Here is a 27,256-nt window from a genome sequence, read left to right as displayed (position 1 = left end):
ACTAATAGATCATGGCTGAAACAACAGACCAGCTCTTCTATGTAGTCCTTCAGCCATGATATCGTTCCTCCTGATGAACGAGACATCTATGTCAAATCTCAACCCTTACTACCTGAGGTGCAGAGCTTCAGGGAATCGGTGCAACATGCGGCACCTACGAGACCTTTATCTACTTCAGCTACAACGATGCTGCAACCTTCAGAGAGTCTATTTTCAACACAGACATCGACAACATCTACACTCAACACGTCCGAAGCTTCTGTGAATCTCCTTGCATGACAGCTGCAGCAGGTCCGTCGGATGAAGAATATGCATACTGTGTGAATGATCCCATTCATGGGAAGTTACTGCGATTTCAATCACAAAATCTACTCTCCGATTTGTCTGTGAAAAACTTCGACCTACCCTCCAATTACGCTGATATCTACTGGACAACTTATGTACCAGACAACTTATCTGCAATTACCCGTACTGCGACGAAGTATCAGCATCAACACATCCTGTCCTTCATCGCTCAGATATTTACTCTACAACTGACTCGGCGGCTGCACTCAAGCACCTTCAGCATTTCAGCGAGAAGGGTTCCCCGCATGCTTTGTCAGGACACTATGGCTTGAGATACATGTCATCAGCACCATTGAACACAAATCTTGGGGAGTGCGAACTGTTGTACTAGATTGACACATGCAGAATGAGAATACCAACATTCGCCATTTGACACCAGAAGTTTCAACTCTGGAGAAGATAACATTACTTACATCGAAGAAGGATCAACAATTTGTCTCCAAGCATCTGGCACTAACATCAGGTTGTCGTGCACCAGCAGCGAGGAATTCAGCAAGATTATTTCAAGGGACTTGGTTACTAAAGTCAACCTGTACCAATGTGGGGAAGTGTGGGAATTGCAGTGTATATCTGTATAAGATGACGGCGGTATGCAAGAAGTGAGAAGTATATACAAGAAATAGGAGACTGAGCTTGAAGGGGTGTGGTCATAAACGATATATAATAATGTTGCAACTTACATAATATGTGCATAAAGGAAGTATGAAAAACACATGCATAAATGGGAATTAATGCAAATCAAATAATAAAGGCTTTTTTGCCTTACATACAGAATCGTATTACTATAGATCACAACATGCCAACAAACAAAAGGATAAATGAAATAAAATAAATAAAAAGGGGAACATCATTTTCATGTCTATGGCGAAAGGACAAAAAAAAAAAGAAGTATTTTGGTTAAAAGGGGATTTGGGTGGGTGGGAGCAAAAACAATTTTGAAAAGTGAGAGCGCCAGACAGAGCTGACCCCAAGGCCAAGCTGACCTATGATTGTAACTCGAAAATGAGGTAGCAACAATACCTACAGAATAAAACACCTCGGCATAATTATATATTTTGTAGACAAAATATTACAATCATCAGAACACCAACATAACAACTAGGAGTCTACATAAGTCTGTAAGCAGCGGAAGGTTTCGCGCTCTTTTAGTTATTGACACACATGCTCACATGTATATCTCCAAGACAAGTCTGAATGCTAGTGAGGAAATCACCAACTGCACAAGATTCACAATGGTCATTTGGCTGCAACACTGGTGACGTCACATCTGGAATCTGATTGGTCGATGGACAATGCCCTGCACAGAATACGGCTAGTGTTCTCATTGCCAGGAAGTTGTCTACAGATGTAAACAACCCCTCCATCGTTGGAAAGACGTTATTTACACGCCAGATAGCAGTCTACAGCAGCTTTTGATTGTCTGCATGAGCCAAGGCGTCTTCTAACAGCAGATTGAACGCTGTTTAGCTGGGAGCTTGCTGCAACAGATGACAGTTTAATGCAGCGACAGCCAGACAGTTATAAATGCACTTCACATTGATGACAGCTCACTAACAACTTATGGTGTTGATGATCTGAAGATGGAGTGATTCTGGTACCAACATCTTCATTACAGATGAAGTGTGTACATGTTCGTACTACCTCACCATATCTCTTCACTTATATTCAGTTGATTGAAACATTACTGCAGCAAGGAGCATGGCGTACACAGAATGGTATCTCATTAGTGGAAGATTATTGATGAAGTCAGACTTGGATCTGACGCATGTTCTGCATTCCATACTCTCTCCATTACCACTACAACAGTGTCGTCTCTGTCTACCTCAGTGCAGAATTTGATCTGAAAGGGAAGACTATAACTACGCCCATTCCAGACTCTCTCCATTACCACTACAACAGTGTCGTCTCTGTCTACCTCAGCGCAGAATTTGATCTGAAAGGGAAGACTATAACTACACCTATTCCATACTCTCTCCATTACCACTACAACAGTGTCGTCTCTGTCTACCTCAGCGCAGAATTTGACCTGAAAGGGAAGACTATAACTACGCCTATTCCATACTCTCTCCATTACCACTACAACAGTGTCGTCTCTGTCTGCCTCAGTGCAGAATTTGACCTGAAAGGGAAGACTATAACTACACCTATTCCATACTGTCTCCATTACCACTACAACAGTGTCGTCTCTGTCTGCCTCAGTGCAGAATTTGACCTGAAAGGGAAGACTGTAACTACGCCCATTCCATACTCTCTCCATTACCACTACAACAGTGTCGTCTCTGTCTACCTCAGCGCAGAATTGGACCTGAAAGGGAAGACTGTAACTACGCCCATTCCATACTCTCTCCATTACCACTACAACAGTGTCGTCTCTGTCTACCTCAGCGCAGAATTGGACCTGAAAGGGAAGACTGTAACTACGCCCATTCCATACTCTCTCCATTACCACTACAACAGTGTCGTCTCTGTCTACCTCAGTGCAGAATTTGACCTGAAAGGGAAGACTATAACTACACCTATTCCATACTCTCTCCATTACCACTACAACAGTGTCGTCTGTCTACCTCAGCGCAGAATTTGACCTGAAAGGGAAGACTATAACTACGCCCATTCCATACTCTCTCCATTACCACTACAACAGTGTCGTCTCTGTCTACCTCAGTGCAGAATTTGACCTGAAAGGGAAGACTATAACTACACCCATTCCATACTCTCTCCATTACCACTACAACAGTGTCGTCTCTGTCTACCTCAGCGCAGAATTTGACCTGAAAGGGAAGACTATAAGTACACCCATTCCATACTCTCTCCATTACCACTACAACAGTGTCGTCTGTCTACCTCAGCGCAGAATTTGACCTGAAAGGGAAGACTATAACTACGCCTATTCCATACTCTCTCCATTACCACTACAGCAGTGTCATCTCTGTCTTTCTCAGTGCAGAATTTGACCTGAAAGGGAAGACTATAACTACGCCCATTCCATACTCTCTCCATTACCACTACAACAGTGTCGTCTCTGTCTACCTCAGCGCAGAATTTGACCTGAAAGGGAAGACTATAACTACGCCCATTCCAGACTCTCTCCATTACCACTACAACAGTGTCGTCTCTGTCTACCTCAGTGCAGAATTTGACCTGAAAGGGAAGACTATAACTACACCTATTCCATACTCTCTCCATTACCACTACAACAGTGTCGTCTCTGTCTGCCTCAGCGCAGAATTTGACCTGAAAGGGAAGACTATAACTACACCTATTCCATACTCTCTCCATTACCACTACAACAGTGTCGTCTCTGTCTGCCTCAGCGCAGAATTTGACCTGAAGGGGAAGACTATAACTACGCCCATTACAGGGCGGTGGGATAGCCTAATGGTTAAAGCATTTCGCTCGTCACACTGAAGACCCGGGTTTGATACCCCACATGGGTACAATGCGTGAGGCCCATTTTCTGGTGTCCCCTACCATGATATTGCTGGAATATTTCAACATGATCTCCCATCTGATTTAACTTTTCAACTCTTTTCGACATCGTCTACAAGTTGAATCTCTGCCATGTCCCAGGTGCATGCAGCATCATGCTATATCACGTCCTCTACAATCATCTCCAACAGAGTGGATACATCAGGAGGCGTTTTGGCTAGTCTTTCAGACAGTCGGATCACCACAAATAGACCAACTTGGACTGTGATGGGATTTTATCGCCAAAAATCAACTGGTACGACAATTCCAAATCCCAGCATCATGGACAGTCTCTGGGCTGCTTTATACCCAGTCACAGTATTGAAAATACATCTTTCAGTGAATTAAGTCAAGGAGACAAAAGTTTAAGCACCTATTCATCCCAATATCTACTGCGTCACCTACAGAAATATCCCGCAATACTGTCTCAGTATGGATTAGAGCCATTATACAGAGGGCCTACAAAGCAGCAGGACTTGAACCGTGATCCTCTCATCCACATGAAGTAAGAACCTTGGCGTTGAGGGTCTCCAACTGTACATTGAAATAGCTCGCTTACAACAATAACGGAGGTAAGTCTGTTGTACAGACCCTGAAGCAAATATATCCAAGAAAGCTCATTCAAGTCTAGAAAATTTGGCATGTCTAGATTCAATTAGCTTCATGGTCTGTACCAATCTGCTGAATTCATAGCCAGCACAATGCTAGTAATGATCAGTTGATCTCTAGCTGTGACTGGTGTTAGTATCAATTCATGAGGAGGCTCCCCTACAGCTCCCCCATGGTCCCACAGTCGACCAAGACTTCCTGCCCTGTCCTCTCACTGCGAGGCAACATGTATCAGTTTTATCTGAGATCTTTCCTGGAATACTGACTTCCTGAGTGAGTCCTTTGACTCACAATGTCTTTGGTAGACTAACAACTGGTCTCTGAAATACACATAATTTACTGAAAAAAGTTCACAGTTAAAAAAAAATAAAGTGGAGACTGAGACTTTCTTCATTTTCAGAATGTTTACACCAGCTGATCGTTTGACCTCAATGCACCGCACATTACTAATGTGTTGATGCACGCTTTTCTCAGTTCTGGCGTCGTCACCGAGGCGTAGCGGGAGGATGTGACTTTCGCAGCGGGAGTATAAAAGTCTATTCTGCTGCTGGCAGATCGTGATGGATGAACATGGTATTTTATCAGAGTTACGTGGACCAATCAAAACTTGACATTCTTACATGAGGCTACATAAAAGGTTTTCATTGTTCATCCAAAAACTCCAGAGCTGAAGCCAAGGTTGTTCCTCCATCTACTGCTGGTCATCCCGTTATTGAAGTTCAGGTTCTGAACAACTTGTCTGTTTTGCCCCTAGTTGTTCCTATGCAACTCTTAAACATTTAGTCTGCTACTGGGAGAATTTTAGACTACCAGAAGATGACTACATTGATCAAGTGCTGCGTGAAGGGTATGAGATCTAGCTCAAGGCAAATGCCTCCTCTGTCATCCCACAGGTGCACAGATACCCTGAGTTACAATGCATCATGTTTACTGAGGCCAATTTCAATTTTCCTGGTTCTGAAAAAGAACTCCAAAGAAAAAGTTCCGCCTAAACGACAACATGAAATGTTTCAACTTTACTGCTTGCCTGAAACAAGACCAGATGCTGCATGTACCAGAACATCTCATCAGACACTAGGATTACTTAGCCACCATTGATCTACAAGAAAGTGTGTCTTCCATCTGCTCTCAACATCTCGTCACACACTAGGATTACTTAGCCACCATTGATCTACAAGATAGTGTGTCTTCCATCTGCTCTCAACATCTCGTCACATATCGTCACACACTAGGATTACTTAGCCACCATTGATCTACAAGATAGTGTGTCTTCCATCTGCTCTCAACATCTCGTCACACACTAGGATTACTTAGCCACCATTGATCTACAAGAAAGTGTGTCTTCCATCTGCTCTCAACATCTCGTCACACACTAGGATTACTTAGCCACCATTGATCTACAAGAAAGTGTGTCTTCCATCTGCTCTCAACATCTCGTCACACACTAGGATTACTTAGCCAGCATTCATCTACAAGAAAGTGTGTCTTCCATCTGCTCTCAACATCTCGTCACATCTCGTCACACACTAGGATTACTTAGCCACCATTGATCTACAAGATAGTGTGTCTTCCATCTGCTCTCAACATCTCGTCACATCTCGTCACACACTAGGATTACTTAGCCACCATTGATGTACAAGAAAGTGTGTCTTCCATCTGCTCTCAACATCTCGTCACACACTAGGATTACTTAGCCACCATTGATCTACAAGATACAAGAAAGTGTGTCTTCTATCTGCTCTCAACATCTCGTCAGACACTAGGATTACTTAGCCAGCATTCATCTACAAGATACAAGGAAGTGTGTCTTCTATCTGCTCTCAACATCTCGTCACACACTAGGATTACGTAGCCAGCATTCATCTGCAAGATACAAGAAAGTGTGTCTTCTATCTGCTCTCAACATCTCGTCACACACTAGGATTACTTAGCCACCATTGATCTGCAAGATACAAGAAAGTGTGTCTTCTATCTGCTCTCAACATCTCGTCAGACACTAGGATTACTTAGCCAGCATTCATCTACAAGATACAAGGAAGTGTGTCTTCTATCTGCTCTCAACATCTCGTCAGACACTAGGATTACTTAGCCAGCATTCATCTACAAGATACAAGGAAGTGTGTCTTCTATCTGCTCTCAACATCTCGTCACACACTAGGATTACGTAGCCAGCATTCATCTACAAGATACAAGAAAGTGTGTCTTCCATCTGCTCTCAACATCTCGTCACACACTAGGATTACTTAGCCACCATTGATCTACAAGATAGTGTGTCTTCCATCTGCTCTCAACATCTCGTCACATCTCGTCACACACTAGGATTACTTAGCCACCATTGATCTACAAGATACAAGAAAGTGTGTCTTCTATCTGCTCTCAACATCTCGTCAGACACTAGGATTACTTAGCCAGCATTCATCTACAAGATACAAGAAAGTGTGTCTTCTATCTGCTCTCAACATCTCGTCAGACACTAGGATTTCTTAGCCAGCATTCATCTACAAGATACAAGAAAGTGTGTCTTCTATCTGCTCTCAACATCTCGTCAGACACTAGGATTACGTAGCCAGCATTCATCTACAAGATACAAGAAAGTGTGTCTTCCATCTGCTCGCTCTGAGACCATACTCTATGTATAGGCACACACCACCCAAGTATCTTGTCTGATGTGTGCAGTCTGTACGAAATATGTTACGATATTCACCTCAAGCCGATCAGGCCTTGTGTAGTCTTTCCACTTTTGTTAATATCACCACCAATAAGAGTGTTGTATGGACTGCTAGGCCTCCACACATCAGCACAGGCTCTCATGCGCAGATGGAGATTGGAGCTTCATCAGACCTTGACAATCTGCTGAATATTTCAGTCCCTCAGCACTTTAAGTCGTGTCTACTCTGGCATACAGACAAGTCAAATATTGGCAGAAACTGTTTGAAACTACTGTGTGCCAGATTAACAGAATCTACTGATCCACCCTCACACAAGGCAACCTCACAGCCATCCGTGTTACACACTGCCTGAAAAGAAGAGAGTAAGATGATCAACTCAGAAACTCTACAATGATGAGTGGAAGAATTTTTACCAGTATCCTGCACGCAAGGGGTTTTCAGCAGACACATCTTCAAGTTGCAGAGTGCCTTTCACCAAAGTTCCTGACCACATCACCATACTGAGGTCATTCATGCTAAAACACCAGCAGCAGAAGGTTAGACCTCCAGCTTGTCCAACCTCAACAGAGTACTGCAACATCTTACCAGCGACTATTACAAGCCACTTAGACACACTACTTTTGAGCTTTTTCGGGATATCACTCGAGGAGATGCATCCAGTATCCACCACTTCACCCTGAATGATGACACCCGGTCTTGATCTAATAGTTACAGTGAAGGTGGCTGTCTCATCACCTGATTCCGTTGGATTTGGTAAGCAGTATAGCATGAGTCAGCACAAGGAAAAACATGAAATCTTTATGATAAATTTGATACTTTATTCTTAACTTGATTCATGATCTGAAGGGACTTCCCAACCGTCATGTCAGCACTACAGACTTCACTATAGGCCTTTGTTTGGCCCTATTCAGGAGAGAGTGATTAGAGCATGGCTCTGGGTACATGGGAGAACTTCCGGGGAGAAAGTGGTGCTCCAGACTGTTCCTTGGAAGAAAGGGGTTCGAGTTTCCACATTGCTGTCGAAAAGGAAAGGGATAAGTGCAGGATTGCTTGTGTCAGGATAAGAATGTAATTTTGACCATTGAAATTACATGTTGATAGGTTGTTAAATGTATGCTGTCAAGATGGCCACAAAGCAAAGACATATAAAGTTGCTTCTTTGACAATACTATGGCTCACATTTGAAGTGTCCACATGTACTACATTATGACAAGGGTTAACTTGTCACCTATAACTGAGGTGGATGGGGAGGCTGCTGTAAGCGAGGTCGGTGGGGAGGCTGCTGTAACTGTGGTAGATGGGGAGATGGCTATTACCAGTATTCAATGATGTTTCAGACCCGGAAGAATGGACAACAGTGCCTCTGCTGGTCAAGATCTACAAGTTGCTTATCAATGAGTTGTCCAACCAAATAGAGTCCAGTCTGTCTGCGCAGGTCGGAGAGGATGAGGTACATAGTAGTAGATGTCCTGTAAGGGACAATGTACCCAGAGGCAAAAGTTATCATCTTAAACAATAAAAGAATCAGTCATCTCTTGTTTTCCCAGGATAAGCACATTTGAGTTTTTTTGTTTTGTTAGCAAGACCTCTTCCCAGGTTTTATGTTTTGTAATTATCTTTTCCTAACTCAATATGAACATCAACATTGAAATGATACATGAGTGTTCGGCCACAGGAAGTATTGACTGGTCTTTTTATAGTTACTGTCAAAAATTTGATTTTACTTGCGCTTCAGTTATTGTTATGTAGCTTCATTAAATGTTCATTTACATTGTACTTATCCATCATTGACGGTATATATGCTAGAGATAAAACCTCTCCTCAGTTTGGGTATGCAATGTAAAACCATCATTTTACATGCACTACCTGTCTTACGAGGAACACGTTTCATACTGACAATCAGCAATCCTTCGTAATCTAGTGGTTAAAACCACCAGTCTAGTACGTGAAAGGTTGCAGGTTCAAAACTGGGTGTCATCACTACATGTTGAAAGTTGTCAATAAGGTCATATTTTTCGATCGCATTCAGTGATGGCAAGAGAAAGTCGTATTAATCTTCAAAACAGATAATAAGTCAAAGCTAAGGGCTATTATTCAGAAAATCTGTGAGCAGAGTGATAAGATTTAATAAAGTAATATCTCAATGCAGAGGGATGTTATTAAGATAATATATGCCCAGAGCACAGGGATGTTAGTGAAATAATTGCCAGGGACAGAGGGACATTATTTCGATAATTGCACACTGTCAATAATGGGTAATTACAATGATCATTTAATGAAGCTACATAACAATAACTGAAGTGCGTGTAAAGTCAATTTAATGCCAGTAACTAAAATCCATAATTTAACCCCACCACCTTCGTCGGCTCGGTGGCCATGCAGTAGAGCATCTGCCTACAGATGAGAGAATTGCGGTTCCAATCCAGCTTCAGAAAACCTGTCTATTATGAGTTTTAATCTTAAATGATATTTTTCGTTTGATTTCACTCATGTATCATTTGAATGTTGATGTTCATATAAAATTAGGAAAAGTCAACCCTGGGAAATGGTCTTACTAACGAAAAGTAAAACCTGTCCCTCCAAAACAAAATCCTCAAATGCGGTTATTTTCAGAAAACAAGAGATGACCTAATATATAGTCAGAAGCACACTTTAGGTTATATAAGATGAGCCAAGGGGGAATGCCCAAGGGCTATATGGTGAGTGATATCAATTGTACAGGGTGGGTGAACTGGACTGACTACTTGTTTGGACGGGTAGATGTTAAGCTGAGCTCTTATTTGGATGGGCAGATGTTTGGGTTTTTGGATGTTAAGGCAGGGCTGATGTTTGGGTAGTTAGATGTTAAGGCAGGGCAGATGTTTGGGTGGTTAGATGTTAAAGCAGATCTGATGTTTGGGTAGTTAGATGTTAAGGCAGGGCAGATGTTTGGGTGGCTAGATGTCAAGGCAGGGCAGATGTTTGGGTTTTTAGATGTCAAGGCAGGGCTGATGTTTGGGTGGTTAGATGTTAAGGCAGGGCTGATGTTTGGGTTTTTAGATGTCAAGGCAGGGCAGATGTTTGGGTGGCTAGATGTCAAGGCAGGGCAGATGTTTGGGTTTTTAGATGTCAAGGCAGGGCTGATGTTCGGGTGGCTAGATGTCAAGGCAGGGCTGATGTTCGGGTGGCTAGATGTCAAGGCAGGGCAGATGTTTGGGTGGCTAGATGTCAAGGCAGGGCAGATGTTTGGGTTTTTAGATGTCAAGGCAGGGCAGATGTTCGGGTGGCTAGATGTCAAGGCAGGGCTGATGTTCGGGTGGCTAGATGTCAAGGCAGGGCAGATGTTTGGGTGGCTAGATGTCAAGGCAGGGCAGATGTTTGGGTTTTTAGATGTCAAGGCAGGGCTGATGTTCGGGTGGCTAGATGTCAAGGCAGGGCAGATGTTTGGGTTTTTAGATGTCAAGGCAGGGCAGATGTTTGGGTGGCTAGATGTCAAGGCAGGGCAGATGTTTGGGTTTTTAGATGTCAAGGCAGGGCAGATGTTCGGGTGGCTAGATGTCAAGGCAGGGCTGATGTTCGGGTGGCTAGATGTCAAGGCAGGGCAGATGTTTGGGTGGCTAGATGTCAAGGCAGGGCAGATGTTCGGGTGGCTAGATGTCAAGGCAGGGCAGATGTTTAGGTAGCTAGATGTCAAGGCAGGGCAGATGTTCGGGTGGCTAGATGTCAAGGCAGGGCAGATGTTCGGGTGGCTAGATGTCAAGGCAGGGCAGAAGTTCGGGTGGCTAGATGTCAAGGCAGGGCTGATGTTCGGGTGGCTAGATGTGTGGTGGGGTGAATTGTTAACTGGGACTATGTATAGCATGAAGCTTGACTTGCTTGTGAGGAAACATGGTTCATGCCGGCAAACAATTGCATTCTTCACAGTGATTCTTCATAACCTAGTGGATAAAACCACCAAGCTAGTATACAATGAGGTTTAGGTTTGAAACTGTGTGTCGGCCCTACATGTTGCAAGTTTTCAATACTATATTTTACAATTACATTCAGGGATAGCAAGATAAAGTGATATCAGTCTTCAGAACAAGTATTAATTCAACGTCAAGGGCTGTTGCTCAGAAAATCCATGGGCAGAGGGATGACATTGAAGTAATGCACCCTAATTGATGGGGCATCGGGATATGACAAGAAATACTGCCTCGCTAGATCAATAGAGACATTACTGGAGGTTCATGAGTTTAAGGTAGGCATACGTTTGGCAGGGTTAGATGTGTGGTGGGACAGTGTTTGGGTTGTCAAATGTTTTTGCGGGGAATATGTTAGGGTGGGGCAGATGTTTAAAGGGACAGATGTTTAGGGGATACAGATCTTTGGGATGTTGGTGATGTATGGTTGTACAAGACAAGTTCAGGTGGTTGAACTAGAACTCAAGTGACTGTCTGTGATAATGATGATGATGATGCAGGGAGAGGGATGGGAGGAAGAGGAGGAAGATGACCTGGATGATGACATTGCTATTGGTGGGCAGAGTTTGTCAGAGCTTATAGACCAGTATGCTGGAGAGTATGGAGGTCTTGATCTTGACGATGAAGAAGATGATGATCCAGATGCTCAAGCAGATCCTACCAACCAGATAAACCTGCAGGTCAGTACCTGGTATCCCTCCCTTGCTCTATGTATCGGGTGCCTTCCCTTGCTCTATGTATCAGGTGCCTTCCCTTGCTCTATGTATCAGGTGCCTTCCCTTGCTGTATGGATTGTATTAGGTGTCCTTCCTTGCTGTATGTATTGTATTAGGTGTCCTTCCTTGCTGTATGTATCCGATGCCTTCCTTTCCTGTATGCAGCAGGGTCCTTCCCATGCTGTGTCAGGTGCCCCTCCCTTTCCTGCATCTAGCAGGTGCTCCTCGCTTTCTGTATGTAGCAGGTGCCCTCCTTTTCTGTATATATCAGGTGGCCCCTCCCTTTCTGTAAATGGGAGGTGTACAGGCCCTTGTGTCATTGAGAGGATTTAATATTAAACATTTTTTTAGATGACCCCCGATTGGAAACGCTTCACAGTACACCATATCTAGACAAGGCCGGACACTTTGGTGTACCCGACCTGTCTGCTTTGCTGATCACTACACTACCATTGCATGCACTCGATTAAAACTGTATCTAAACATAATCATTGTGTGATTGGCCTATCAGTCACCACTCATGATACCTACCGGTCCTTTATTGTTATGTCTACATGTTGACTGAAAGCTGATTTTTACCCTCAACAAAACAATCTTGACACAAGTGAAGGACGATAAATCAGCATAAAACAGGTTTGTGGTCAAAGCAAGCCCTCTCATTGGTTGGCTCTTGTTAAGGAAAAGATAACTCTTCGGAAGAATTTTGTTGCCATGTTCTTGAAATGGATGAAGCTAAATCAGACGAGGTTGCCTTGGAACTAAGTGAAAAAGGACAGAATCTCATAACAGGACAGTCAAGCACAGGAAAATCTACTCGGGGGTCATCTCAAAAAGGTTTTTAATATTTAATCCTCACAAAGACACCATGGCATGTGGGTAGGTGCTGCTCCTACTGTCTTTGGTATATGACATTTGCCCCAAGGTTTTACAGTGATGTTGCCTGTGTTCCAGAGTTACCTGACAGAGTACCTGAAGGTGTTTGCCAGCTCACAGTGCTACTCACTCTTCAGCTCTCACCACAATGAGTCCGAGAAGCAAGTCCTGCGCTCCATCAGAATCAGTGTGTGACTTTCTTCTCCATAGGCAGTTCAAGTGTATAGGATAATGGAAATTGTGAAGTTTGCTGTGGTTGTGCAATATGGCGCCATGAAGATAGACATGTCATGGGATTGGATTGTGGCAAACCTTTTAGTACACAGTCAGCCAGATGATGGTGTTTCTAAAGTTTATGGACTGAACATGTCTGTGATTTCTACTGATCTTTAATCTCATGCAGATTCAACAGTTTTTTCATTTGAAGTAATTTTCTTCCATATATTTACGATTCCTTACTCTGTGCTGTTACTAGACTGTAGTAAAATCCACTTATCCATCCTTCCATTCTCCAGGGCAGTTGCCCAACTAGTCAGTGGCTACAAATGTGTAGTATAGGTAGTCAGTAAATGCTTTTCTTCATGGATGTATACATCTAGAATGCTGTTCTGCTAGGCAACAGGTGTCCAGGTAGTTGGTGATGCTGTTCTGCTAGGCTACAGGTAGTTGGTGATGCTGTTCTGCTAGGCTACATGTGTCCAGGTAGTTGGTGATGCTGTTCTGCTAGGCTACAGGTCTGCAGGTAGTTGGTGATGCTGTTCTGCTAGGCTACAGGTCTGCAGGTAGTTGGTGATGCTGTTCTGCTAGGCTACAGGTCTGCAGGTAGTTGGTGATGCTGTTCTGCTAGGCTACAGGTGTCCATGTAAATAATAATAATAATGTGAAATCTTAGAATGCGCTAATGTCCATGCTCAAAGCATTAACACACTGATCATCATCATGGTGTCCAGGTAGTTAGTGATATTGTTCTGCTAGACTACAGGTGTTCAGGTAGTCAATGATATTGTTCTGCTAGGCTACAGGTCTTTATGCAGTTGGTGATACTGTTCTGCTAGACTACAGATGTCCAGGTAGTCAATGATATTGTTCTGCTAGGCTACAGGTCTTTATGCAGTTGGTGATACTGTTCTGCTAGACTACAGGTGTCCAGGTAGTCAATAATATTGTTCTCCTAGGCTACGGTGTCCAGGTAGTCAGTGATATTGTTCTGCTAGGCTACGGTGTCCAGGTAGTCAATGATATTGTTCTGCTAGGCTACAGGTCTTTATGCAGTTGGTGATACTGTTCTGCTAGACTACAGGTGTCCAGGTAGTCAATGATATTGTTCTGCTAGGCTACAGGTCTTTCTGCAGTTGGTGATACTGTTCTGCTAGACTACAGGTGTCCCGGTAGTCAATGATATTGTTCTGCTAGGCTACAGGTCTTTCTGCAGTTGGTGATTTTATTCTGCTAGACTACAGGTGTCCAGGTAGTCAATGATATTGTTCTGCTAGGCTACAGGTCTTTATGCAGTTGGTGATTCTGTTCTCCTAGACTACAGGTGTTCAGGTAGTCAGTGATATTGTTCTGCTAGGCTACAGGTGTCTTAACGATACTGGTACTGTGTTTTGAGCAGGTTATTAGGCTGTTCCGTCAGTCATCAACTTCAGTACAGTCTCTTACAATGACAGTCATGCAGAACACCCTGTTTGTCAACACCTTGTAAAGTGTCCAGAGTATTAATTGTTTGTCACACTTATGTTACATTTATCACAGCATGTCTTGTAAATACATGTAATATTTTTAAACAGGACAAATCCTACTTTTGTAATTAATTGTACATAAACACTGTCAACCCGCAGTTTAGACATGTTGACTTTTCTTAAATTCAGCATATGTTGTAGATTGGATTACACTTTCTTAGTAGTATGGTTGGGTATTGCCAAAATTGTATTGCATTGTGTTGGCGTATTGGAATATGTATTGCAATATATTTGAAAGTGTAACACATGGTCAAGGAAATAAAATTATTGTTTCCTTTCTTTTGAAATAATGCCTGTCAGGACTCTGATATGATTGTTCAAGAGGTCATGTTGAAAATGTTTCCAAATTGAACAGTCTGTTCTAAAGTACTGAGAAATAGCGTCTGAATTTTGGTTGGTTTATTGGGTGCTGGTACCAGTCTAAATGTTATATTTTTGATGGTTTGAAAGTCTCACAAATGCTATTTTATGACTAATATACACTCCCAAATTGTCGATCCTTGTGTACTGTAATATATCATATTGTGAACTTCAAATTGTGAAGTAGCGGTTAACTGGTATTATCGCCCACACTTAGTTAGTGGAGCACAGATTCCAGCACTCGTTTGGTTGATCAACATCTGGGATGTGAACCCACACCCTCAGAGTCAGGCACCAAAGCACCAGCTCACTAAAGTGTGAGAATCTGTACTTGACTAAGAAAGTGTAATCCCAAATATAACATTATAATGGACTGATTTCTAAATGTCATTGTGTATTCATTTGCTTATATGTTGTACTGTTTAACTAGAGTACAACATTGTATGTTTGTGCCGACAGTGCTTTCTTCAGTCCCGTGCACTTCACAGGCTCAGGATAGATACACAAAAATCTTAGCTCTTTCTGATGACAATACTGTATTCACTTGCAAAGGACAAACTTCCACATCTTACGGTCATCTGTATGGAGTAGGTCCCTGGTACCTCACTGTCAAATAATTAATTGAAAAACTGTTTTGCAATTCTTTTACATTTCATTGATCACAAGATCCTTCCGACTACTTAGACAAGCAACACAAGGGCCACTTTGTACCTGGAATCCCTGCTGTTTCCTACAGTGCTACATTTCATCTACAATGTTATTGTAGCACCCTGCCTGTGTCGCTTCAAGGGCTGGAGTTGCTCACAATGTAATAGTTTCTATAAAAGTATTGTTCTTTGTACCTATCCCTGGAGGCTGAAAAACATGAAGGCAAACAACCATCCTGTCCTAATGTACTTCTTCCAACAAAAGACCTACAAAAACTTGCCTCCTGGGTGGACCCACACTGAGAAGTCAGTGAAAAGTAACAAGAAGTAAAAACATTATGTATATTTGCCATCATGAAAACCTATTTCACCCCACTTTCCACTGCAAGTGATTCACCTCTCCCTTTAACAGAAATAACAAAGACTCACAAGCTCTTTGACAATTTATCATCAAAGCTATACAAAGCTACTGTACAGACCACAGTTGAGCAAATAAAATATATACATAATAATTATCTGATAACAAGCAACATTGAGTTCATGTCACTAGAAGCTGCCTTAGGTTTTTTTCTTGCGTCCCCTCTTTTTCCCTTTGGGTTTTCCATCTTTGGGTTTGCCCCCCTTCGGAGTTCTAGCTCTCACTTCCTGACATCGAGGACAGTACCACTCATCCTCCTTGGGTTCCTCCGTGATGTTCATGCATGTCCTGCAATAACACACAGTCTTGTTTAACAAGTCAGAAAAGAGTTGTCACAAGATGACCTACCTCTCTCCCTGCCCCCCCTCATATTTGAAAGGACAAATCATCTGACAGTTTCTTGATGTATTTTTAGACTAACTACAAATCGTTTCTGTGGAAATCAGGAAAAATATAAATGCCATATATCAGTAAACAGCAAATGGCACCACTTCATGATCTGTCAAGAACTGTCGAAATAAATAAATATGCCAAAAATCTGTACTTAGCAAAAGACCAAGTAACTTACCAATTTTGGTCTAAAGATATTGAATGGTTTTTTTAGTTACACTCTGGAAACAACATGATTCCAGGAGACAGTATTACTCTACAGATAACGTCAGGAGAGTCCAGGAGACAGTATTACTCTACAGATAATGTCAGGAGAGTCCAGGAGACAGTATTACTCTACAGGTAATGGCAGGAGAGTCCAGGAGACAGTGTTACTCTACAGATAAGGGTTCGAAAGTCCAGGAAACAGCATTACACTACAGATAAGGATGTTGGAGAGTACAGGTGACTGTATTACACTACAGATAGAGGTGGGAGAGTCCAGGGGACTCTACAGTAGATAAATTGGGATAGCATAAATCATATCTCACCAGTGGTACCAATCGTCACATGTGTCACAGCCAATCATTGGGCTGCCATCATCCTGCATCTTGCATGAAGGGCAGATCCACACTTTGTTGCCCTCAGCATCCTTCAACATCACAAGTCACATACAGAAAGCAAAGGGATGCATGGAAATGTAACACTGAGAACAAAGTTGTCTGAATGAATCACAACAAGACATGGATATGAACAAGAGTCATCAGAAGATGACATATTCCCTCAGCTCCCACATACATGAAGGGACAAATCATCTGACGGTTACTTGATGTTTTTTTTAGACTAAGTTTGAAGCGTTTCCATCGAAATCATTAAAAATATAAATGCCATATATTTGTGAACAAAAGGCACCACTTCAAGCTCTGTTGAAAGATATCAAATGGTTTTTGAGTTGTCCTCTGGTAACTAAGACCATCTCTCCCTATTAAGACTAAGTCCGAATTGTTTTCATGGAAACCGAGAAAAATAAAAATGTCAAAAATATGTAAATAGCAATGGGTACCATTTTAGTGTCTGCCTCACATATTTGGCAATTTTTGCTGCAAGATATTATGAAGTTTTCAAGTTATGCTCTGGAAACAAAACACACATCTCACTTTTGAGACTTTTGAGACCAAGTCCGAAACATTTCCATGGAAACCCAGAAAATGATAAATCACAAAAACCTGTAAATAGCGAAAGGCACCACTTAAGGGTCTGCCATACATATCTACCAAATTTTGCTGGAAGATATTAAGTTTTCAATTTGTGTTCTGGAAACGAAGCACACCTCTCACTTTTGAGACCAAGTCTGTAATGTTTTCATGGAAATCAAGAAAAGTAATAAATCACAAAATCTGTAAATAGCAAAAGGCACACCTTTAGATTCTGACTGATATATCTACCAAGTTTTGCAGAAAAATATTGAATAATTTTTAGTTATGCTCTGGAAACGAAGCCGATCTCTCCATTATGAGACAAAGTCAAAGTTTCCAATGAAAATCGAGAAAATAATAAATAAAGAAATATTTACCAACTTTTGTAGAAAACTATTGAATGATTTTTGGATTATACTCAAGAAATGAAGCCCACCCTGCCATTAGACTAAGACCAAAATGTCCCATGGAAAAAATACGAAATAAATGTCAAAAATCTGTACATAGCAAAAGGCACAACCAGAGGTTCAGATTATTATATCTACCAATTTTGGTCCAAAAATACTGAAAGTTTTTTTCAGTTTTTCTCCAGAAACAAAACGATTATGGACGGATGGACAAGGTGTCGACTATATGCCCTCGCATTACATGCAGTATATATATATCAGACAACCCATGCAACATGGGGGGCAGGCCTGTGTATCAAGACAACCCAGATAACATGGGGCAGGCCTATATATCAAACAACCCTGATAACATGGGGCAGGCCTGTGTATCAAGACAATCCAGGTAACATGGGCCAGGCCTATGTATAAAACAACCCAGGTAACATTGGGCAGGCCTATATATCAGACAATCCATGTAACATGGGGCAGGCATTTGTATCAGACAACCCTGGCAACATGGGGCAGGCCTATATATCAGACAACCCAGGTCACATGGGGCAAACCCAGGTAACATGGGGCAGGTCCATGTATCAAGACAATCCATGCAACATGGGGCAGGCCCATGTATCAAGACAATCCACGCAACATGGGGCAGGCCTGTGTATCAAGACAATCCATGCAACATGGGGCAGGCCTTTATATCAAACAACCCTGATAACATGGGGCGGGCCTTTGTATCAAGACAATCCTGGCAACATGGGCCAGGCCTATGTATAAAACAACCCAGGTAACATTGGGCAGGCCTATATATCAGACAATCCATGTAACATGGGGCAGGCATTTGTATCAGACAACCCAGGCAACATGGGGCAGGCATTTGTATCAGACAACCCAGGCAACATGGGGCAGGCATTTGTATCAGACAACCCAGGCAACATGGGGCAGGCATTTGTATCAGACAACCCAGGCAACATGGGGCAGGCCTATATATCAGACAATCCATGTAACACGGGGCAGGCCCATGTATCAAGACAATCCATGCAACATGGGGCAGGCCTATGGATCAAGACAATCCATGCAACATGGGGCAGGTCCATGTATCAAGAATCCATGCAACATGGGGCAGGCCTATGGATCAAGACAATCCATGCAACATGGGGCAGGTCCATGTATCAAAACAATCCATGCAACGTGGGGCAGGCCTATGCATCAAGATAACCCACCTTACATGGATCAGGCCTATGTATCAGACAACCCATTGACACGAGGTAGTCATATGTATCAGACAACCCATGTAACATGGCAGGCCTATGTATCAGACAACCCACTGACACGAGAGAGTCATATGTATCAGACAACCCACGTACCTTATGGCAGGCCTATGTATGAGACAACCCACTTTACATGGGGCAGGCCTATGCATCAAGGTAACCCACGGAACATGGGGCAGGCATATATATCTGACAACCCACGTAACATGGGGCAGGCACATATATCAGACAACCCATGTAACATGGGGCAGGCCTGTGTATCACGATAACACATGTAACTTGGGGGCAGGCCTGTGTATCAGACAACCTCCGTAATATGGGGCAGGCCTATATATCAGACAATCCATGTAACACGGGGCAGGCCCATGGATCAAGACAATCCATGCAACATGGGGCAGGCCTATGGATCAAGACAATCCATGCAACATGGGGCAGGTCCATGTATCAAGAATCCATGCAACATGGGGCAGGCCTATGGATCAAGACAATCCATGCAACATGGGGCAGGTCCATGTATCAAAACAATCCATGCAACGTGGGGCAGGCCTATGCATCAAGATAACCCACCTTACATGGATCAGGCCTATGTATCAGACAACCCATTGACACGAGGTAGTCATATGTATCAGACAACCCATGTAACATGGCAGGCCTATGTATCAGACAACCCACTGACACGAGAGAGTCATATGTATCAGACAACCCACGTACCTTATGGCAGGCCTATGTATGAGACAACCCACTTTACATGGGGCAGGCCTATGCATCAAGGTAACCCACGGAACATGGGGCAGGCATATATATCTGACAACCCACGTAACATGGGGCAGGCACATATATCAGACAACCCATGTAACATGGGGCAGGCCTGTGTATCACGATAACACATGTAACTTGGGGGCAGGCCTGTGTATCAGACAACCTCCGTAATATGGGGCAGGCCTATATATCAGACAATCCATGTAACACGGGGCAGGCCCATGGATCAAGACAATCCATGCAACATGGGGCAGGCCTATGGATCAAGACAATCCATGCAACATGGGGCAGGTCCATGTATCAAGAATCCATGCAACATGGGGCAGGCCTATGGATCAAGACAATCCATGCAACATGGGGCAGGTCCATGTATCAAAACAATCCATGCAACGTGGGGCAGGCCTATGCATCAAGATAACCCACCTTACATGGATCAGGCCTATGTATCAGACAACCCATTGACACGAGGTAGTCATATGTATCAGACAACCCATGTAACATGGCAGGCCTATGTATCAGACAACCCACTGACACGAGAGAGTCGTATGTATCAGACAACCCACGTACCTTATGGCAGGCCTATGTATGAGACAACCCACTTTACATGGGGCAGGCCTATGCATCAAGGTAACCCACGGAACATGGGGCAGGCATATATATCTGACAACCCACGTAACATGGGGCAGGCACATATATCAGACAACCCATGTAACATGGGGCAGGCCTGTGTATCACGATAACACATGTAACTTGGGGGCAGGCCTGTGTATCAGACAACCTCCGTAATATGGGGCAGACCTATGTATCAAGATAACCCACATTACTTGGGAAAGGTGGGTTTATTAAGATAACCCAGTGAACACACTCAAAGATCCAATCATTTCAGCCACCACAACTCACAATAAATGATCCAACAGTCTCAGCTACCACAGTCCTCTGTACAATGGGTCCTGTGATGGGAGTTTCGCTGACAGTCTCTGATGTCACAGATGGGATAGACTTGGTCCTAGACTTAGCTGCTGTTCTTGTGTCCCCTGCATTCTCCTCCTTGGGCTTGCGACCTCGCTTCCCCTTTGGTGAAGGCTTTGTTTCTGCTTTTACTTTTGGGGATGATTTAGCTGGTTTGGGTTTGGGTTCAGGTTCTGTTACCTTCTCCGGCTCAGAGTCAATATCCATCTGAAGATGTGGGGAGGAGGGAGAGTGTTGGGGAGATGATTTCACTGAATGAACGTGTGATGGGGATGGGGTCCTTGGAGGTAATGGGAACTGTTGATGGGCTGGAGGGGACTTAGATGATGGAGAACAGGATAATGGAGTTGGAGATTTGTGAACAGGAGAGCTCAAGGGAGAACGTAACTTTGGCTCTGGGGATGGCGTGAGAAGTTTCTCAGGTGTAGGTGACCGAGGCGGAGGGGATGGTGAGGGCAGTGGGGGAGTGGGTGATTTGTGGACGTGGTAAGGTGGTGGTGAGGGAGAGGGTGGTGGAGGGGAGGGAGTTGGCGACTTGGGAGGTGGGGTTTGGGGTTTCAGAGGTGAAGGGGGTGGTGATTGAGATCGTGGGGGACTTTTGATCTTTGGAGGAGGAGGTAAGGTTGGTGGTGGGGATGGGGCTTTGACTGGTGCCTGTTGGGGAGGGGTTGTAGGTTTTGCTGGAGGAACAATAGCTGGTGATCGAGATGCTGCTCCTAGCTTGGCCTTGGCTTCCAAAGACTCACGGCGAATTGGTTTGATAACACTGAAACACATGAATGATATCAATCAATGCTCAATATCAAAACTTTGTGCAGTTTAAGGAAAGAAAATCTCATGCAAACACAAAAGATGTTCATATGTGAGGTTCAAGTTGTGCAGATGCCATGTATGATATTGATGCATGTGTGGATGAACACTACGCCATCAATAGGTTTGAATAGAAATTAGAGATCATATGCCTAGTAGTATAGGGAATGACAGTTCTGGACCACTTTCAAGAAATGTCTCTACAAAGCCTTATTTACTAAATAAGGCTTTGGTTGGACCCTTAGCTCTTGCTACTATTACCCCTACTACTTAACGTGTGTTGGAGGTAACACTGTGCCGTACGGTACGATCAATAATTCTTCTCTTACAAACCCCCTACCCGGGCCATCCCTCAAGTAGTACAAGTTAGGTTCGTCGGCTTTCATATCCACTTTATCTATGTTGTAAGTTTTGACTGACCATATAGGATCGGTGGCCCGCTTACGGCTATCACCCTCGTGTTCCCCCGGCTGGTATAGATACCTCACTAGGGCCCTATCTGGTATCTGTTTCTCCTTCCCACGCAATGGAGCGGCCGACTCTGCAACTATTGATTTTAGTTTGATAGCGTCTGCCGGTTTCTTACCGGTGAGACGGGTGACTTCATGGTTGATTGCCGACACCACCTTGGGTAACCTCGTGACCCATTCAGTCGATCGTTTTCCAGGGGTGACCATCTCCCTAGCATACTGATGGCCGAACAAGCGCTCAGCCAAAGTCCTATTAAATCTCTCAACTATGGCTTGGCTGCGATGGGCTCCGGCCGTGCCACGCCTGACCTTTGTATCGTGTTTGGCTAGCAGTTGTGACACGGCACCCATGAACTCCCGTCCGGGGTCAACTTGCAGCTCTGTTGGCCACGTCAGCGGGCTGCGTTTGCATATGTGTTCGAATCCTCTGGCTACCTGGACCGAATCTTTCGTGGTCAAGGGTTCGGCTTCCTTGTAACGACTGGCTACGTCCACTACGGTTAAGGCATACTTGTACCTCTTGTCGTGGGGTAGGAACAGTAGGTCTGCCTGGTGAACGCTATTAGGTATGTTAATACCGAACCTCCTTCTAGGCACATAGCGTGGTGCCGGCAAATAGATCTGCCACAGGGCTTTTTTTCAAGCCACGCTTTGGCTTCCTCCGGGGGTACTCGCGCTATTTTAGCTAGCTTATCTACTGCGCTAGCTCCTTTCCAGTACCCACGCGGGCTGTAGTAAATAGCCTCAAATTTTTTCATGTCCATACGCGTATGTGTTTATCCCATCAATAGCTATCCAACGTTTCGTGTCCATAGGCGACAGGGACGTCTTGTTTATAGTCAGTCCGTATATCTTATGTCCATCACTTCTAAGTGTGTTCATTTTATGTCTAAAGGTACGGGTCTTGAACAGGGCTTCCTTGAATCAGGCGTGTTTGATGTGTTGTTTCACCACATACTTCTTAACCCCCTTAGCCTTCCGGATCTCATTGTCGGCTTTCAGTATGGAGTACATCTTAGGTCTCAAACCTATGTACTCGGCTATGGGCATGCCAGCACACTCGTCCTTCATCTTACCTAGGACCTTTTTATTTACCGTACTGTGTATGGCATGGGTCTTAGGGTAGTCGCTGGTGTTGTATAAATCGAGGTGTTTTTTCATGTCCTCGTACACGTCCTCGGTTCGAATCTCCATCAGCAGGGAATCTGTGTCAGTGTACAGCACTTCACACCTGTCACCGTACTGTTTCTTGAGCTTGTTGTAGTAAAAGTCGTACATCAGGTGTTTGGATAAATCGAGGATGCTCATCCCCACGTAAACAGGCCGGTTGAATTTTATGTGGCTTTTCTTCATGTGTAGGGCAACCAAGTTGTCTGTGAATATCTTACTACGGTTGAATGCCGGACTGGCTATAAATCTCCTGAGCTTGTCTTCCTCACTCGATCGAACCAGCTTCACTGTCACGCGTTTCCTCAGGTTCTCCATAGTCTTACCAAACACCGAGTTGTTCATGAGCTTGTAGAGATTTTTCTCAAAATCACTGGTGGCTTTTTTTCGTAGGTCTGTGTTCATTCTGATGTAGGGCTCCATCCATGGGCTCTGGTCGAAAATGAGCACCCTATGTATTTTGGTCAGCCTCATACCCAACGACAGGTACAGCTGTAGGTTGTGATAGTGAACGATGTACTTGGTCTTATTCATTAAGTTAGGAACGAGTTTTTCAACGTCTGTCACACGCCCACCTAACAAGTTATGTTGGTACTCAGACATCCAGTCTGGGTTAACCCTCATACGTTCGGGGGCCAGGGGGTAGCTGTTGTGTGATGTGTGTAATTCCTTGGTATACTCTAAGTCAACCTCGAGGATATACCCTTTGTTCGAATCTGGTGCAACCCCCATAACATCAACGTGGGGTACCCATTCGAATCCCCCTGTAGGTAGATACTGACTCATGGCCCAGCCGTACAGGTTGTTTGCGTCGAGGTAGAGAATGTGATTGGTTGGCTTGTTAGGATCGTAACCTTTCACGTATTGATTATTTGCTTTAGCGTATCGTTTGGATGCCATGGAAATCCCACCTCGCAAGCCTTTCTCAATGAATAGGTGTATGTCGTAATCTGTGAGCAATTCCAAATTAACTCCGGTCTTTTTAAGCAAGGCGTCCCACGACAGACCTGGGCTGGTGTAATACCATGCGGGGTCGAGTTTATACTGCTTGAAACACGTCCGCCTAAACGTCTCAAACACGTCGGCTAACAGCAGTACATCTGTCCTCAAGTACAGGTCGTGATAATCACCCAGGTTCTTACAACCCAGTTTATTCCATACGTTAGTCGCGTGCGAGTAATCATCTCGTGAGACGGACGCCTCATTCAGCTTGCTATAAAAGCAGTCAATAGGGGGTAGTCTGGTCTCGGTGAACTTGGCCCAACTATCCATGTACTCATAGGGGTACACACCCTTCCTCATAAGCAGGGGTCTAGTCTCGGCGTCTGTGTATCGATCGGTGATAGGGAAGGTATTGTTGGCCTTGACCAGACTGTCGAGTGACGACAGGAGGAACTGAAACGAGTCAATGAACCTAAGTCCGTTTAAGCTGAAGGAGATGTATCTCTCCATGTTGTTGGGGATGCACGTTATATTACCATCGATTTTCGCGATGGCCTGCATGATCAAGTGTGAGTCGTACCCTCTCAAGTTGTGAAAGACAACGGGGATGTTTATTGTCTTAGGGTTGATTTTAAGCTTGAGGTTGCACGCGCTGTGAGCGGCGCCTCTATACTTACCAGTTATGTGGCAGTGATCTCTCACCGAATCACCGTTAAGTGGTGAGTCACACACGTGACAGTTAGTGCTACTAGCGTGAGCTAGCCTGTCGGCTCGGGTCATACGCATGGGAGCGATTCTATACAATGCATTCCTAATAATTTTTTCTTCCTCCTGCAAACACTTTAGAAACCTTTCAGCCGCGTCAGGGCCCCTATATACTACCGGAGCTTTCGTTTCCCCGTCACAACGGACGACAATGTATCCAAACGAACAGGCTTTATGCTCTTGTGTTTTGTGGGTGAAAGGAGCCTCGACGGCGGCATCACTGGTGGAATCCCCACCCACAACTAAGGCTTCGAAGTCGGCGTATATGATATAAGGCACAGACATTTGGTTCTTGTGGTTACTGAATTTTAGGATATTATCACCTTCCTTAGGCATGTCGACTCGTATGGCCGTCTGCCCCACACCTTGGCAATCCTCCCGGTGGGATTCTAATAAATCAGCTCGACTGAAACCGTGTAGGCATCGTACACAAAAGTGTTTTTCCCCATCGTGTTTCGACTGGTCGTGCAACAACCGGCTGAGATGTTTTATCCACGTGTAGTGATACTTGTCACCTCGTTGGATCATGAATATATTGATAACTTGGCGATCCTTCACCGGGCTGACCCTGTGTACTATTGTTTTGTTACCTTCGTGCCCAAAGACATTTATAGCCAGATTATTCTGTTTTTCTACTTTAGTGATCTGGGATATGGGGGTGGGTTCATCTATACCATCCCAGTTGAGCCCATCGTCTTGGGGATAGCTAGAAAGCCTATCTGAATGAGTGCCAGCTGGAAATAAGGCTGACCTGATAGCTAACCTCAGGCAATCGTTTCCTCTATTCTTAACGTTTACTATGGCATGTTTGTTCCTATAGTAGGGAGGCAAGGCTAGGTATGACCCGCCTCTGAACGGCACGTAGTTAGCTATGTCTAGATAGACATTATCGATTTTATCTACAGCCCACCCGGACCCCAAGTGTGTGTAGCGTTCTAGGTATTCTCGTATCTGCTGAAAACTGGTATCGATTGATGTATCAATGGTCTCTGTATGTGTGGCGACCTCTTGTTGACCTCGGAAGTAAGGCTGAACATACTCAGTGGTACTCCCAACCTGCTTATCGAGCGACATTTTCACTGTGATCTGAAACTTGATACTTCCTAGGTTATTTAGTTCCTGGTTGACCTTATCAGCTATCAGAGGCTTGATATCTGTAATGTCTATGTTTCTATCAACGTGCATGCGCCAACCTCTCAAATAGTTGCCTACAGCGCGCTCAGTGCGCACGAACTGTAGGTCAATAGCTCTATTCTGTCGTAATAATTCTACAAGCTGTGGTTTTCTCATACGGGAATACCCGCCTAAACCCAAATCGTGTGCCTCGGCTTTCAGTTGTTTTACAGTGGGAGGTTTTGCTACGGGGGCATGTGATAACAATGCGGTTAACCCGGCTCTCCCCAGGTTTGAATAACCCGTGTATCCAAGCTGTTTTGCTTGAGCTTTTAATTGTGTTACCGTAGGAGGGGCTTCTAAACCTAGTAATCTCAACAATGCTGACTTCCGCATTCGAGAATACCCGATCACACCTCTCTGTTTTGCGACCCACTTCAGCTCGCGTACAGTAGCCATAGTGTTTACACCTAAGAGAACCAATGTCTAATTGGTTCACAGTAAAGGGAGGTAACCCTTAAGTGGCTGTTTCATGCACTGGAGTCTATCTTGAGCAGTCGCCTACGTTCTTTTATGTAGCCCTTTTTATTCTCGTAGATGAGTTGATGTCTGACTACGTTCGCTCCGTGAGCTTTACATAGACAGTAGTGTCCTTTAACCCCGATACCACACACAGAACACGTGTAGTTAGGACTTCCCATATGGAAACAACAGAACCCCTGATTCCTGCATTTCCTACCACAGGCCTCGGTCTTCCCCATAAGTATGTATTCGCATCGGTATGGAGCGGGTCTCATGTTTACTTATATAGGTATTTAATTTAATTGCTTCGCAACAAACGCAGTAGCTGCTATACCCAACACTATGAAGCCCAGTTCACGATTCATTTGTCCCTTGGATGGTGTGTAGTACTGAGCGAGTGTGGGTTTATTGAGCGGTTCCAATCGTTTACCAGTTAGTAGGTAGTATTCTTTCATTGCTTCATCAACATCGTTGAATGTTTGAACAGCATGGTTTTCACGCTGGAGTTGTTCGTTAATAAAATCGATCCTCTGGAGACGTTTTTTAGCGTACTCGGCCTGTGCTCTTTGTAATTTCTCAGTAGCGAGATCGTGCCGCTTCCTTTCTTCCTGTATTTCAGCCGCGTGATCATCTCGTAGTTTCGAGAAGAGGAAATTACTCCCGGAAAATGCCAGGGCATTCACTAACGCCCCACCGACCATCATAGCTATCGTGGCCATCCCTATATTTATT

At 44.0% G+C, this 27,256-nt stretch overlaps 2 protein-coding genes across 2 annotated transcripts in view; one reads left to right on the top strand and one right to left on the bottom strand.

The window, feature by feature from the left end:
* Window positions 1–14,458, top strand: part of LOC137295778 (importin-9-like) — a 125,145-nt gene extending 110,687 nt beyond the window's left edge. Inside the window, exons 22-24 of the mRNA XM_067827320.1 lie at window positions 8,426–8,538; window positions 11,530–11,709; window positions 12,697–14,458. Coding sequence (XP_067683421.1) covers window positions 8,426–8,538; window positions 11,530–11,709; window positions 12,697–12,813 — 410 coding nt within the window. The 3' untranslated portion in view covers window positions 12,814–14,458. The remainder of the gene's footprint in view (window positions 1–8,425; window positions 8,539–11,529; window positions 11,710–12,696) is intronic.
* Window positions 14,459–15,797: 1,339 nt separating this feature from the next.
* LOC137295603 (transcription initiation factor TFIID subunit 3-like) overlaps window positions 15,798–27,256 on the bottom strand; it is a 67,179-nt gene continuing 55,720 nt past the window's right edge. The window contains exons 8-10 of the mRNA XM_067827035.1: window positions 20,667–21,501; window positions 16,706–16,806; window positions 15,798–16,073 (exon numbers count right to left, since the gene is read on the bottom strand). Of these exons, the coding sequence (XP_067683136.1) occupies window positions 15,926–16,073; window positions 16,706–16,806; window positions 20,667–21,501 (1,084 nt within the window). The 3' untranslated portion in view covers window positions 15,798–15,925. The remainder of the gene's footprint in view (window positions 16,074–16,705; window positions 16,807–20,666; window positions 21,502–27,256) is intronic.

This window comes from Haliotis asinina, chromosome 9, assembly GCF_037392515.1.
Source record: "Haliotis asinina isolate JCU_RB_2024 chromosome 9, JCU_Hal_asi_v2, whole genome shotgun sequence".
NCBI classification, from domain to species: Eukaryota; Metazoa; Mollusca; class Gastropoda; order Lepetellida; family Haliotidae; genus Haliotis; species Haliotis asinina.
The sequence above is the reverse complement of the archived record's forward strand: the minus strand, read 5'-3'. Positions and strand labels throughout refer to the sequence as shown.